Source organism: Danio rerio, chromosome 21 (assembly GCF_049306965.1).
Source record: "Danio rerio strain Tuebingen ecotype United States chromosome 21, GRCz12tu, whole genome shotgun sequence".
NCBI lineage: Eukaryota > Metazoa > Chordata > Actinopteri > Cypriniformes > Danionidae > Danio > Danio rerio.
Genome location: NC_133196.1, coordinates 20,752,059 through 20,767,536, shown reverse-complemented (window position 1 = coordinate 20,767,536; position 15,478 = coordinate 20,752,059). Strand labels below are relative to the sequence as shown.

The 15,478-nt window shown below is 35.2% G+C and overlaps 1 protein-coding gene across 4 annotated transcripts in view; it reads right to left on the bottom strand.

The window, feature by feature from the left end:
• Positions 1–13,872, bottom strand: part of amacr (alpha-methylacyl-CoA racemase) — a 32,528-nt gene extending 18,656 nt beyond the window's left edge. The window contains exons 1-4 of one of the 4 annotated variants that reach the window (XM_073934627.1): positions 13,600–13,847; positions 10,857–10,927; positions 4,075–4,345; positions 745–888 (exon numbers count right to left, since the gene is read on the bottom strand). In XM_073934627.1, coding sequence (XP_073790728.1) covers positions 745–888; positions 4,075–4,321 — 391 coding nt within the window. In that variant the 5' untranslated portion in view covers positions 4,322–4,345; positions 10,857–10,927; positions 13,600–13,847. 4 annotated transcript variants of the gene reach the window in all.
• Between the last annotated feature and the right edge of the window lie 1,606 nt (positions 13,873–15,478).

Here is a 15,478-nt window from a genome sequence, read left to right as displayed (position 1 = left end):
GGTTGTGGATGAAAGGGCATCTGCTACGTAAAACTTATGTCAGAATAGTTGGCGGTTAATTCCGCTGTGCCGACACCTGATAAATAAGGGACCAAGTGAAGGAAAATGAATGAATGTATGATGGGTGAACTCATTTATGCAGAGAACTGTTCATAAAAAGATACGATTTTAAAAGAATAAAACTTCATGCTGACAAACGACTAAAGCCCAGTGGTTAGAAGGATATTGGCAAAGTATAAAGATTTAAACTGACTATTAATTATTTTGTATGTTGCACTGTGATAACCAAATAGATTAATTAATATTTTATAGAATAAATTATCCTTAAAATATGCCTGACAAGATTGTGTGGCATAAAATATTCTCACACTAAATTACATTTTAATAGGTGCCTTCTGTAAATCAGGGTAAAAAATAAATAGTAGCTTTTTTTTTGCTCAGAACAAATTTAAACAGGGTGCAATGGATAAATTATGCAAATTTAAGATGTATTAGCAATTTAGTTCCTTTTTTGCCGTTGACACATGCTTAGTATTCCTAAAATATATATCTATATTTTTTCAAACCTTTGGAAGACATGAAAGTTAAACTCTTCTTAAGAAAAGTTTTCCACCAAAGTCTTTCCAAACTTCACATATTGCTCGATCTCTCTAATTTACTCTGCTTTACAAGCACTGTGCCTAAGGGCATTGTGGGAAAGCATATTAGCTGAGCTTCTCTGCACCTGTTTAACAGTGGTCTTACCTGACATGGCCAGGTAGTTGATATCATGCCCGGCAGCCTTGGCATAGGATCCGCTCTGACCATAACCAGTGAGACGTGCGTAGATCAGGCGGGGGTTCTCTTTTATTAAGTCTTCAGGACCTAATCCCATCTTCTCCATAACGCCTTAATTATACCAGAGAGATACAATAATGAAGCATGAACAGAGGAAACCTTGAAGGTAAATACATTTGAATTTAGAGGACAAATTATTCTTGTTTGGATTTAAAATCAGGAGGGAAATGGCAATCTCTCTTTTAAGTCAAGAATTGTTTTCCCCTTTTCATTAAATCAACAATGCTTTAATTAAAACTGATTAAATTATGTAGACAAAGGCACCATATGGACAGAGGTTAATTGTTAAAACAATAATTGATTTGCAAACAAGAAGAACTAATTGTGATAATGGAGCATGTTTTATTAAAAAGACCATTGTTATTGTATTTGTTGTTCTGCTTTTAACCTTTATTAAGCTGATTTGTAACAACTGTTAATCATTAGTCACATAATAACTAAAATAAAAAGTGTAAAATTAAGAAACTGTAAAAGCAGAGGCATACTTATTATTAAAACCAGATGTTTGTTATGTTTATATTACTATATATTGATATATTGACATACATACTCTGATACCATACCAACACATGCATAGAACTATACAATTACATATTTTTATTAATTTGGCCTGCAGTGCTCAAAAGAAGAAAACAGGACATAAGCAATTGTTTACTCAACAGGGCGGGGGACAGGGGGGGATGCAAAAGACTGCAAACTTTATATAAAATAGGCAACATTTTGAAGCCTTGCCCAAAAATATGTTGACAGAGAATAGATCACTTTTGCTGAAATGGAGCCAAATATTTTTGTTTAATTAACTTAAATGGGGGCATTTTTGTACTGAAGGTTTTGAGAAGTATTTCGATACCTAGTGTACAGTAATACAGATTGAAATGTTGGTCACAAGTTACAATTTCAATAAACGCACACATTTGCCCAAATCTACGCTGTATGCATTAGTACAACCAAAATGACCTCAAAAAGTAAGTACTGTAAAAATAATGCAAGCATATGAATGAGAAAACACTGATGAACTATCATTTACGTAAGATACAGAGGTGTAAAGTAACAAATTGCAAATACTCAAATTACAGTAATAGAGTAGTTTTTCTCAAAAATTGTAATTTACTAAGTAGTTTTAAAAATGTGTACTTTTACTTTCCCTTGAGTACATTTTTGTGCTGCATCTGTACCTTTACTCCGCTACCTTTCTTTAAACTGCCGTCACTACTTTATATTTCTTGTCTAAGGGGATTAGAAAAATCAGTCCTGTGATTCCTGTCCAATCAAATCACACAGAGAAGGTAAATCGTATCATAATGTACAATCTTAAAGAGCCCATATTATGGGTTTTTGAAAATTCCCCTCCATGTAGTGTGTAACACAGCTCTAAGTGAAGTGAAGTATCCAGCTAAGGCTTAAATCTGTAAGAATACAGTGTTTAAAACGGTTGATTCATCTATAAAAGAGTCGACTCATAGTGCTTCAAACGAGTCGCCTTGATACCGATTCATTAGGTGTTTCGCCATGACGTACGAACGAAACCAAGTTATTCACGTGCACGCGCAAACCCGGGAGATTTCAAACCTGAGGCCCCGCCCTCTGACGCAGAAACCCAGACACACACACACACCCACAAACACACAAACATGCCGGTCGATTGAAGTCACACTGCAGATGGACATTATCGATTCTCTACCCAGAGATGAAACCTCAGCATTATAACCAAGCAGTTGGAAACTTCTGGAAACTACAGGCTACAAAGAATACTTCATCAGCGTTTGTTAAAGTAAGGATCAGTAAAGAGTTACTTACTAATGGACGTCAGGATGAGTTTTTTCCTCCATTTCTCAAATGTAAGTACGTGCGATTAAAGTTGCCTCGTTGACTCTAGCTTGCAAATGTATTTAGTGTTGATTTGTTACTTGTAACCGCGTGTACTGTATCAGGTTAACTGGCTATATTCTCTTATCGCGTGCAAAGTCACGTTAAAAACGCGACGCGTGCTATTTGTTTACGGAGCTCCGTGGTAGAGGTCTGCATTCCCGCGACTGTCCCCGCGCCAGATTTCTGCGGCGCGGGAATAAATTTCCGAATCAATAGCGGGAGCGGTCGGTAACAGGTTTAATTTGGGACGGGAGCGGGCTTTCTAGCAATATCGTGGATATTGCTATGCGAATGAGACAGAGCTTTGCCTGCCTGTGTGTCTGCTTGGCGCTTGTTTGTATGTGTTAGTGCGCGCGTATGAGAGAGAGAGAGAGAGAGAGAGAGAGAGAGAGAGAGAGCGAGCTCTGTCTGGCTGTCTCTGGACTGTTTTGCTGGGTGATTTTCGGTTATGTTCTCCCCCGCTCTTTAGCAGGATCAGGCGCGGCGGGCAGAAAACGGGGCGGTTCGGGCACCGGGACAAGAAATTCTAAATATAAGCGGGAGCGGTCGGGTTCAGGCTAAAACCTGGCGGGTGCGGGCGGAAGCGGGAGCGTTGTCGTCCAGAGGTGTGTGTGTGTGTGTTTGTGTGTGTGTGTGGCAGCTAAAATCCACGCCTACACTATGGAGCGCGTATGAACTGTGATTACTTTTATATTGCTGATTAGCTATTGGGCATTTCATTCTCTGACTGAAGGCAGTCGACCAATCGTGACAGACTGTCATCGGTCCAATCAGCGCAGATTAGCTTCGCGCTAAGGAGGGGTTTGGGAACAAATGAATAACTGGACGATTCATACGGGAGTCGCTGGGATAATTAGGTAAAATAAATGCAGATTATAAGACCATGAAAGTGTTTTTTGACTTTGCATGCATATTAGACTGTTGTTTGAGACCCTTACAACCAAGATATGACCCTATTTCATGTATAATATGGGCTCTTTAAGACATGCAGCAAACATGCAGTGTCAAAGAAGATACTTTACATGCAGTGACCCAGAGACTGTTTAGAATGAATGTCACTGATGAGAAAAAGATGGATATTTACTGTATGAGGACCGAAATGGCCTTAAACAATAACTAAATGCACTACAAAATGTTACGTTGACACACATCCACAAATAGTATATAAATACATCAGCTTTTCAGTGTAATACTCACTACTCTCACTACTCTTGAGAACTTTTTCAAAGGGCTAATTTTTACTCATACTTTGAGTAATATTTTCAACAGATAACTTTACTTGCACTACATTCTGGGCACCTAATGGTACTTGAGTACCATTTTTTCAGTAAGTTACTCTTTCCACCACTGTTAAGATAAGACACTAACCTTTCCGATAAGGCTCCAAAACCACATCTGACTGGAGACACAGTCTTTTTAAAACAGCGACACCCTTAGGACTCTTCAGATTCAAGGCCACTGACTGTTTGCCTCTTGCTTGAGTGTCAACAGTCATCGCCACCTTCGTCCGATCTACCCGGATCACCCTTGCGCCGAAATCCGACAGGATCATCCCGCAGAAAGGCGCAGGTGCCAGTCCTGCCAGCTCAATAACACGCACCCCCGCCAGAGCCATAATGGAACCTGTTTTAGACGAAAACTTTCACGAGACACACACGAGAAAGTAACATTTCAGATCATTAACACCGTAACAAAGAAACTCCTCAAGACATGCTTGAAAAATCATCAACTCATTCAAGTGACAGTTGTTATTTGGGTCATAGTTCACTCCAATTGTCCATTTTACAAACTATCATTAAACCGCGAAAATGTCAGTGGTGCTAAATAACAACAGCTCACTTTCTATAGTTTGTCTAAACATATTTGCGGAATTAATTTAATATAAAACACTAGCAGTAACGAACTGGATACAAAACATACCTTTTAAAATCTTGCACTTCAAACCACAAGGAGCTCGACGCATAGTTATGACGTGTAAACACGGGATTGTGGGTGTTGTAGTTTTAATGATCTATCTTTTCGAAGTGAAATTGCTTCTATTCCTCATGTCATATTTCATTGGAATAATTAATTTCATGATATTCTTTGAAAGATTGTGTGGTCTCTACCCAACATTTTTTTAATCACAAACAAGGTTAACCTAGAGGTTTAGCAATTAAATTGCTACATGAAGTTTACCTGGTGAATGTTAATATTTAAAAATGCATTCTAAGAAGGGTTTCTTTTGTGGAATAAATATGAATCTGTCGATCATCTTTTTGGTGGGAATGTGCCCATATTACATTTTTTTATACACAAATGCTTTTTTTGTCTGCAAAGCCCCTGTTTTTATTTTTTGTTAATATTTGAAATATATTTTGGATACAGTCGCAACCGCCAGCATTGTTAAAGCTTTAAAATCAATAACACTATGTGAATCTTACAGTATTGTCTCTTTTCTATAATACTCAGCTGACTGTATTCTTTATGACCTTTTATACATCACTGTTATGAATACTCAAATTACTATAAATGAGCAATTTTTTCCCAAAATGGTAATTCACTGAGTAGTTTTACAAATGTTCTGTATCGGTACAGTACATTCCACTACTTTCCTTCAACCTGTAGTCACTGTTTTATTTTTTTTATCTGTGCGGATTAGACAAATAAGTCCTGTGATTCCTGTCCAATCAAATCATAGAAGGTAAATTGCATCATACTGAATAACCTCAAGACATGGGCGATTTATATATGCAGCAAACTGTTTGGAATCATTAAAAGTGTCTAAGATGTTCATTACACAAAATGACTTAGAAGCTGGTTAACGTCAGGCCAACATCAATGTCCAACATCCAACCTAAAATCAACCAAATATCAACGTCTAATGATGATACAGCTTGACATTGTGTGGACGTTACCACTATACCGTCTATCAGATGTTTAATTTTGGTTCCCATATCTGATAAATAAAATATCAATATTTGCCAACAGTATGATGTTGGTTTAAGATGTTGGCTTGACATTAGATTTTGGTCACTTTCTAACACAACCTAAAAAAAAAATATCAGCATTATTTGATGTCAGTATTTGAAATCAAAATAACATTGTCCTCATACGCTGGCTAGACATTGAAATTTTGGTCACCTGACATCACAACCTAACCTTAACATCTTATGACATTGTGTGCCGGCTGGGCAATAACTAAATGCACTGCAGAATTACTAATGAATTACAAATTACATGTGAATAGATCAGCTTTTCACAGTATAATACTCACTATTCACTATGGGTACTTTTGAGAGGGCTACTTTTTACTCATACTTTGAGTAATATTTACAACAGGTACTTTTACTCTACTTGCAATTACATTTTAGGCAAATAAGGTACTTTAGTATGATTTTTCAATACTCTTTCCACCACTGGTTGTTACTAATCTAAATATAAAGTGCTAGAAGTTATTACCCATTGGAGTTTTTTAAATGCGGGTGTTGTAGTTTTATTTAAAAATAGGATTTGTTAAAAAAGAAATAAAAATGTAGTTATTTTTATGTGATGTGATTTCTATTCCACTATTATGAAATCACTTTTTCCATTTTCATTTCTGCATCAATATAAAAGCATTTCACATAACTTTACAAACAAAAGAACACACCGCAAATGTTGGGTTCCACACCATTCCTTCATGTTGTCCCAACAACACAAATAGATTAAGTTAACTTAAATGTTTTTACAATATGAAGTGAACATAAAATAATTAAACTGCCACCCCCCATTGTGTTGTTTTAACTCATTTTAAATAAGTAGTTTGAAAAAGCACAAATATTTTTGAGTGCAGGAAAACGAGATTCAATATGGTTGCCTTTTCCTTTCATTGTGTCAACTAAAGGATAAATGCGGTTTCTTGTAATAATAATGAATTATGAACCAAATATTTCATGCCACAATAATATTCTGTCATGAGTCAATGAAGTCTCTATACAAGATTTAATGGGTGATCTGCCTTTTTATTTTATCATTTATTTGACTTTGCAAGTATTTGGCTCTGAAACTGAAGGATTGATCCCTGAAAACCATGTTACGCATGAGCTTAGATTGAACTCTCAAATATTCTAGTACATTCAAAGATGAATGATTCAAATTGTGCTAAATAAGTGACAAACAGAATCAGATAGAAGATGATTCTTGGAAATTGTCACATTCAAAAATCCTTTAATACATGATACAGGTTTGAATTGACAGAAAACTGTTTAAGCTGACTTTTCAAATTCATTTCTCAACTCTGTGCTACATTCATCATTCAAGAAATCAAAACATCAATTCAGTATGTAGAAAATGTGATACTGAGTGTAATGGCCATGTCTCAGCGATTATTTTAAATATAGTTTGAGAATATTATGTGGGTAAATATCGAACTTGCCTCAAGGAAAAACACTTTCAGCAGCACATTTTTTTTTTACATTTATTTTGATAACCTTGAGACATAATCAAATCCCACTGAGATAGATATTTTGAATAACATTCATTTTATGTTCCCTTGTTACATCAATTAGAGAGTGTTTACAGCAGAGCCAGTTAGGAGTATCAAGCTGTGTCTCAAAAATCTTACTTGCTCACTAATCCTGCTATAGGGCACTGTGTCAGAAAAAAGTAAATGAAAAAAAAATCATTTCAAATGCTGATGTAAAATGCAAGAAACAAACAGTAAAGTGACCATCGTTGACACAAACATTATACCATATCAGTAATATGTTATATATGAAGTTTAACAATAGAGATTGCCCAGAAATCTATTCATGTTAATAATGCTTAAACAATAATGTTCAGCCCAGCTCATTGGAAATACATGAGAAGCATTAAATGCCATACTCCAGGTACATTTCGTTGCACATTTCAGATAACAAATCCACTAAAGGGCACTGTTTATATTTTGGTGAATCTGAAATACATTACTTAATGTTCTGTATGATCATACAGATCACCTAGCGAACCACTTACCTAAACTGACCAATAGTGTTTTCAAAAGCAAACTTAAAAGAAAATTCACTGCAACCAGGGGTGGATTTAATCAATAAGCAAGGTAAGCGGCTGCTCCCAAAAATATCTAGACGTATAAATCATATTTAAAAACTATATATAACATCGTTTTGTACAATATTTTGTATGGTGAGAGTTACAAATACAATTTTAATGTAATTAAATATTATTTAATATACATTCATTTATTTTCTTTTTGGCTTAGTCCCTTTATTAATCTGGGGTCGCCACAGTGGAATGAACAACAACTTATCCAGCATATGTTTTATGCAGCGGATGCCCTTCCAGCTGCAACCCGTCTCTGGGAAATACACTCTCATTCACACTCATACTCTACGGACAATTTAGCCTAACGAATTTACTTGTACCACATGTCTTTGGACTTGTTTGGAGCGGGGGGTTCTCCACACCACCACCAGTGTGCAGCATCCACTTGGATGATGCGATGGCTTCCACAGGACAACGGCCCCAGTGCGCTCACAACACACCAGCTATTGGTGGAGTGGAGAGAAAGTGATAGAGCCAATTTGGTGGAAAGGGATGATTGGGAGGCCAGGATCGTAAGGGCCGATAAAGGGACTTTGGCCAGAACACCGGGGTTACACCCCTGCTCTTTCACGAGAAGTGCCATGGGATTTTTAATGACCATAGAGAGTCAGAACCTCGGTTTGACGTCTCATCCGAAAGACGGCACCCACTGACAGTGTTGTGACCCCTTCACTTTTACTGGGGCATTAGGACTCACACAGACCACAGGTTGAGCGCCCCTTGCTGGCCTCAATAACACCCCTTCCAACAACAACCTAGTGTTCCCTAGTGGTCTCCCATCCAGGTACTGAACAGGCTCAGCCCTGCTTAGCTTCAGTGAGTAACCGGTCTTGGGCTGCAGGGTGATATGGCTGTGTTACATTAATATAATAATATAATATTATTATTATAACGTAATAATAATAATAATATTACAAAATAAAATATACGTCATAGAGCAGTTCAGCAGTAAAAATGTTAATTGTATATATTTATTATTTTTAGTTGTAAATTCATTTTAGGAAAACTTTTTATTTAAAATGTAGATATTGCATTAATTTTAAATGTCGAAAGTTAAGATTTAGTGATAAACAAACAACAGTAACATAAATAAAAATGAAATTATTGTCTAATATAATGTGCATATCAGGACTTAAGCCCTATAGCTGGAATTGCTTAGATCCTTAAAATCACTAAATCCGCGCCTGACTGCATAGTTTTACCTACACTGCTATTCTCTCTTTTGTGGAATTGTGCTTCACCAGGCCTGAAACAGAGTACTCTGCATCAAAAGTAAAACACTATACAAATTGAGCTACCAAGCAAATTGACAACACCAGAAAATGTGTCCATATAGACAAGTGAGGCAAGTGTATTCATAATCAAAATTCTATATTCATCAATAATATGTCCCTGCAAATGTCATTAGTGTGAAAAGGCAGAAAGGTTGCTAGTCATAACCTCCCCAGTGCTCATTTTGTCTAGAAACTGCAGTCACATGTATGTTTAAGTACGTTTTGTGGTTACACAAAAACATAGATGAAAGTATTTCCAATGAGCCCGGCCATGTTGCAAATTTCAGGTGCAAAAGTCACTGTGTCCTTGTCTTTTTATTGCCAATGTTTCATTGTACAAATATAAATGCTGATTGTAGATTTTTACGCCAAAAAGCAAAATAAGCGTGACTTGTTAGTAAATCTGGTCCATACTCTTAAAAATGGAGGATTTAAAATAATGAAACCATAATAAGAAATATTTTGCCTTTCACAAAGAAACTTTCAGAAATAATAATATTAATAATAATAATAATAAATAATTAAGAAGCCTCAAAAATTAATGTTCAGCCCGAGTCATTAAATATGTTTCATTGCATTTTTCAGTTGGCAAATCCACTAAAGGGCACTGTGTACATTTTTGCGAATCTAAAATGCATTACTTAAGGTATGATTTGTTGTAAGTTCCATAAGAAGGCAGGGCTTATCCTACAAATAACCAAGTGAACCACTTACCTAAATCCAACCAATAGGGCTCTTTTTTAACGATCTAGGTGCAAAGTCTAAAGCACATGCCGCAAAAGCATTGAGGACATGTTTGAATCCACTTTTGTTATTAGCGAAAAATATGCTTTGCGCCCTGACGCATGGTCTTAAAGAGTTGTGCTTATTCTCTTACTGAGTTATGGATGTGCTTTGAGCATAACCTGCATTAAACTAATCAGAGTCTCACCTCCCATTAACTTTTAGAGTCAACTGTCTCATGCCATTGGGCATTTGCTACTTTCATGGTGGACTTTGTTAGTGGAAAAACTGAATGCTGAATGGTGAAGAAACATTTTTCCTTTCACAAAGAAACTTTCAGAAATCAGTTCTCAAATGAACCATTTTTCCCAGTTGGAGGAGCATGTAAAGAACTTTTATTTCTTCTTCTACATTGAAAAAAATCTCCATTCGGTCAAGCATCAAAGCCTGCAAGGAACTTTTATTTTAAAGAGTGTAATTCAATTCTGTGAGGTTTAATGTTATTAATCAATAAGCCTACAGCTCCCTGCATGATTAAATCATGCTGCAGTGCATGCTGGGAGCTCAAATCAGTCCCATATAAAGCATCTTGTTTAGGCAGTTAGTTCTCTTTGACTAATTGGGGAAAGCTGTTAAAATAATTTACATGCATAATCAATTTACTATGCTTCAAAAATGGTATTGATATTTTTTGCATTTGTGTTTTGCAATTCAAATTCAACATTAAGATGTTAGATGAATCATCTTTCCTCAGACGTGTTTCTGCATTTTAATAGTTTGAAAGCTTTGTTAACATATCCAGATATACAGACATAAAGCTTTAATTCAACACAGTGAACTGACATGACAGTAACTTTGCAGAGTCATTCTGAATTCATTGTCTGACTTCCAGCAGTGTCGGAGCTATTAAAATCAAGCTTATTCTCACTCAGAAGGCCTGGATTTGCTTATAATTTATTGTCGGCTCATGAAAGAAATCTGATTGAGCTTCAGATGAAAGCTGACATGACATGCCGCTGCCTAATGAAGTGATGAAAGTGATGCTGAGGACAGAAGAGATTATTGCAGTCGCTTTACTGATGAAAGTCTTACTTGAGTTGATAAATTCAATGCTTCAGTTCGGCACACTGTTCATTCACGGTAAAAAATAGCCATGACCTCAACTGTAAAAAAAAAAAAAAAACTGTAATACAGTAAAAATCTATAACCTGATTAACAGTAAGTTTTCTTAATGAATTCCTGTGAATTGACTTTCTTAAATTAGATATTTATATTACGGTTTGTATTTTATTTTAATGGTAAAATACTGGCAACCACAGCTGCCATTTTTTACAGTACATTTTATAGATTTTTTTCATGTCATTCGGTTCTGTCTTAAATTTCTCATTTCTCATAATAAAAACAAACATATCTTAAACATGCTTAAAAGTTATCACCCACAGCCAAGTAAAAGCTTGATAAGTCAGCCCAGGTGTGTCTGATTGGGGCTCTCTAAAAATCTCCAGTAACACCTGAAGCATTTGCTAGTCACTATTTTGAAAATTTGGCACTGGGGTATCTGAAAAGTTGATAAGTATGCAGCACTGTCTGGCAGAGATGTCTTTGATTGAAGCACTGTGCTCACAGTATGGACAGAATGTTCCATTATTCATGGAGGCCCCCAATTTTAAAAAGAACTAATAACATTAAAATCTTAACAGTTATAGACAGATTTTACAACCTATGATAGTAAATATATAAAAGAGCCATATGATTAATATAGACTTCTTGGCATTGGATGGGGGCCCCTAAATCCATGATGGGGCCCTAAGCGGCTCCTTACCTTGCTTATTGGTTAAGTCCACCCCTGGATATTAGCTGTTTTCATTCATTCATTCATTCATTTTCTCGTCGGCTTAGTCACTTTATTAATCCGCGGTCACCACAGCGGAATGAATTGCCAACTTATCCAGCAAGTTTTTCTGCAGCGGATGCCCTTTCAGCCGCAACCCATCTCTGGGAAACATCCACACACACATTCATACACTACGGACAATTTAGCCAGCCCAATTCACCTTTACCACATGTCTTTGGACTGTGGGGGAAACCAGAGCACCCAGTGGAAACCCTTGCAAAGGCAGGGAGAACATGCAAACTCCACACAGAAACGCCGGTTCAATCCAGCGACCTTTTTGATGTGAGGCGACAGCACTACCTACTGCGCCACTGCCTCGCCCTAGCTGTTTTCAAAGCTACTTAAAATGAGCTAAAACAACAATTGTTGGTCTTTTTCATGACAACTTAATTGTTTTTTGCTCAATCCACTTTAATTTGTCAAAATTAACCATTTAACTTAAATCCATCATGTTGTCCCAACACAAATCGATTATGTAGAACTCAACAGTAAAAAAACAAAACAAAAAACAATAAAAGGTTTTCTTTTCCACAATAAAGAATGACATTTTTGAAGAAATCCTCATAGATTCCCAAAATACTGCATTGTGATCTCTAGTTTATGAAGTCTGACATTTAAATCTATAGGGGTGTTTGTTTTCTCTGAAGCCAAGGACAAATCAAAGACCTTTATAAGTAATGTGTGGTGAGACTTCCTCCAAGAATCATGAAATCAGTTTTCATAAAATGCCAAAATTATTAATGATAACTATTAATGCTTCAAAGAACTGAAAGTGCAGAGCTCTAGATTTTGATTTTACCAATACATCCGTAAATAAACATTAAACATTAACATTAAATAGTTATATCAATGATTCTCCCTGGCATGTTCAAATATTAGCTGGCTCTGTTGTATTAAAAGGACTTACTGAATCTCTTAAAATAATCAGGGAGTTTTCGTTCAGTATCAAGACGCCATTTTGAAATCAAATAAAACCTGTCATATAATCAAAGTGTGCAGTTTTGACAGTAAGTGAGGATTCTGTTGAATTTTCATCCATATTTCCTTTCAAAAATCTAATTTAAGCTAGATAGTGACAGACTAAAGAGGAGATTAAGGACAAAAATATTTATTCTGAAATAAAATCATGCCTTCTTTGTTAATACATGGTTATTTGTTGGCAATGCTTCAGGCTATAAATGTTATGTTAGAATAATTTCCTCAGTTCTAGGCTTTGCATTTTACACAGATTTCCCTGTTTTGTGCCTTTATTCACTGCAGGCTAACTAAATGAAATGGTATTTTGATGGCTGTCAGAACAGTTTTAACAGTAACTAAAATTAACAGTAAAGGTGTTGTGTTTTGGTGTTTACAGGGGTTAAGTGTAAAAAAAATGATGCTTCTCGCTTTAAAAATAGATTTATTTATTTATCAATGAATCAGTCAATTTATTTATCTATTTATTTATTTATTTTAGCATCTAAGATACTGACAGAGAAATTACATCTGTGAAAAGTGACAAAAAAAGATTTAATTAGATTTTATTACATTTTCTACCAATAGCAAATTTGCTGAATATCAAATTAAAAATGTATGTTTATTATTATAATAATACAACTTAGACAAAAATATTTAACATTTTATTTACTGATTTGTATATAGATTTTATTTATTTTATTATCTATCCTATATACTTTTAATTTGTATTATTTAAAGTAAATAAACAATTGTTTGTTTGATTGCTATTTTATTTTATATTATTATTATTATTATTTATTATTTATTTTTTATTTTTTGGGCTGTGCACACATATGATTATTTAAACATTGAAGTACAGTTGCGGGGAAAAGTTTAACTTTCCAGAGTCCCAAATTTGAAAACAGAATATAGTTTAAAAAAATACTAGCTATCAAATACAGACTTATTAACAATGTAAAGAAATGTAACAAGACATTTATTTACCTTTGCGAGACGATGACCAGATCAGCTGTCTAACTTCAGTTCACTGCACTCAGTCAAGACAGGAGGCGGAGCTATAAAGATTGACTGACAGCTTGAGCAGATCCAAAAATATTCAACCACAATCTCTTTTCAATGGCTTTCAGTGCTTAAATGTATTTGTAAAGGTTGACCAATAGCATTGATTTTTTTAAAAACATGGTTAATTTTTGAAAGCATCTGCACAGCTTGATCCCTAAACTTCTGTACATGTCTGCTAGTGCCTGGACACTCAATAAATGAAGTTTATCATTACGGTTTGTAACATTTTAATTTATTTCATTCGTCATTTTTTTTTAAATGTATGTTGTCAAACTACTTATCGATCTAAATCTGTAAAAATTGAATACTTTTAGATTTAATTAGTATAAAGAAATGAAAAGAGAAGTGTATAAACGGAGATCGAAGCCAGCTGGATAGGCCTTCAAGCTTCAAGTGGGCTGTACAAACGTTTTTAGATACGTTTTTTTCAGATACAAAGTTTTTATTTGTTTAATGTCTTATACATGACACAGGCTCCAATATAGTGTTTTATGAATGTCTACAACAACCCAACCCTAAACCCAACCTGTGGTGTCTACTATTAAGGTCTGCACTTAACCCAACCCTAAACCCAACCTTACAGTAACTTGATGTGTTTTAATAATGTCTACTGACCAATACTAAAACCCAACCTAATTGTGATGCAAGTCCCTCCTACTCGAGGGGTCACCCAACCTATACTTGCGGTGTAACCTCTTCTATTTGGAGGTCTCCGGGGCTGCAGCAATACCTGCTTAGATGATATACATACATATATAGCTGTGGAAAAAGCCAGATCCAATTAGATACATTCTATGAAATTGGTTTACTCAATATTCAGGGGCAAAATTGACGGTGCTTCATACTCCACACAAAGGAACAATTAATAAGAAGCATTAAAACACATTGAACCTACTGATATTACAACATAAATCTTGTTCTTATTTAATCTATTCATGTTTAACTAACAAATCTTATAAAGTTTATTAGTTCAAGTATGTGAAGAGAATGCAATCCAAATGGATGAAAATTTGATATGCAATCACAATACAGAAATCTTATGCGTTAGGATTAAATATTCTTTTAAGTGACCAAAAACTCACTTCACCTCATTTCCACTTTCTCTACTCTCATTTTCTAAAACTTTCTTGATTATAATAACTTAATAAAAGCTTATTCAAAAGAACCATCAAATGAACCTCAGTAAAAACAGCAGAACAGTGAATTTGCCCACCTTTGATCGCCATGTAATGACTAATTAACTGTAACAGACAGAGAAGAGTTCTTGGAGAATATTAAACAGCCTTGCATATTCATAAGCACTGGACAGCTTAAACCATCACAAATATCAAACTCATTTGAACATTTGCTTTTCATTTAGGCTCAAAGTCATGTGCAAATGACTAGGACAGAAGCTCTGTGCATGTTTAGGGGATTTATTTATAATATTAATATGATGCTCAAAAGAACTTCTAACTATTCTCATTCGTTATAGTCAACACACAAGCATGCATGCAATTCTCCCATATTTCTTGTAGTGTTTTGAGCACTATTCTTTGAAAACAACTTTAAATTATGTATTTTGCTATGTGTAATTAAACTGAATTGATTATAATGTAATTTTTTATTGTTTTATTTTATACTCACAGCCATTTTATTGTTTTTTTATTTCAATCGCTAACAATCGCTTACCCATACTTCAGATACTTTTTCCAAACTCTTAACACAGACTCACACCAACAAAACACAACTGGCAAAATGGATCATTCTCTTCTCAAAAATACAAAACCCCCTTCAGAGTACACTGTTATATTGACACCAT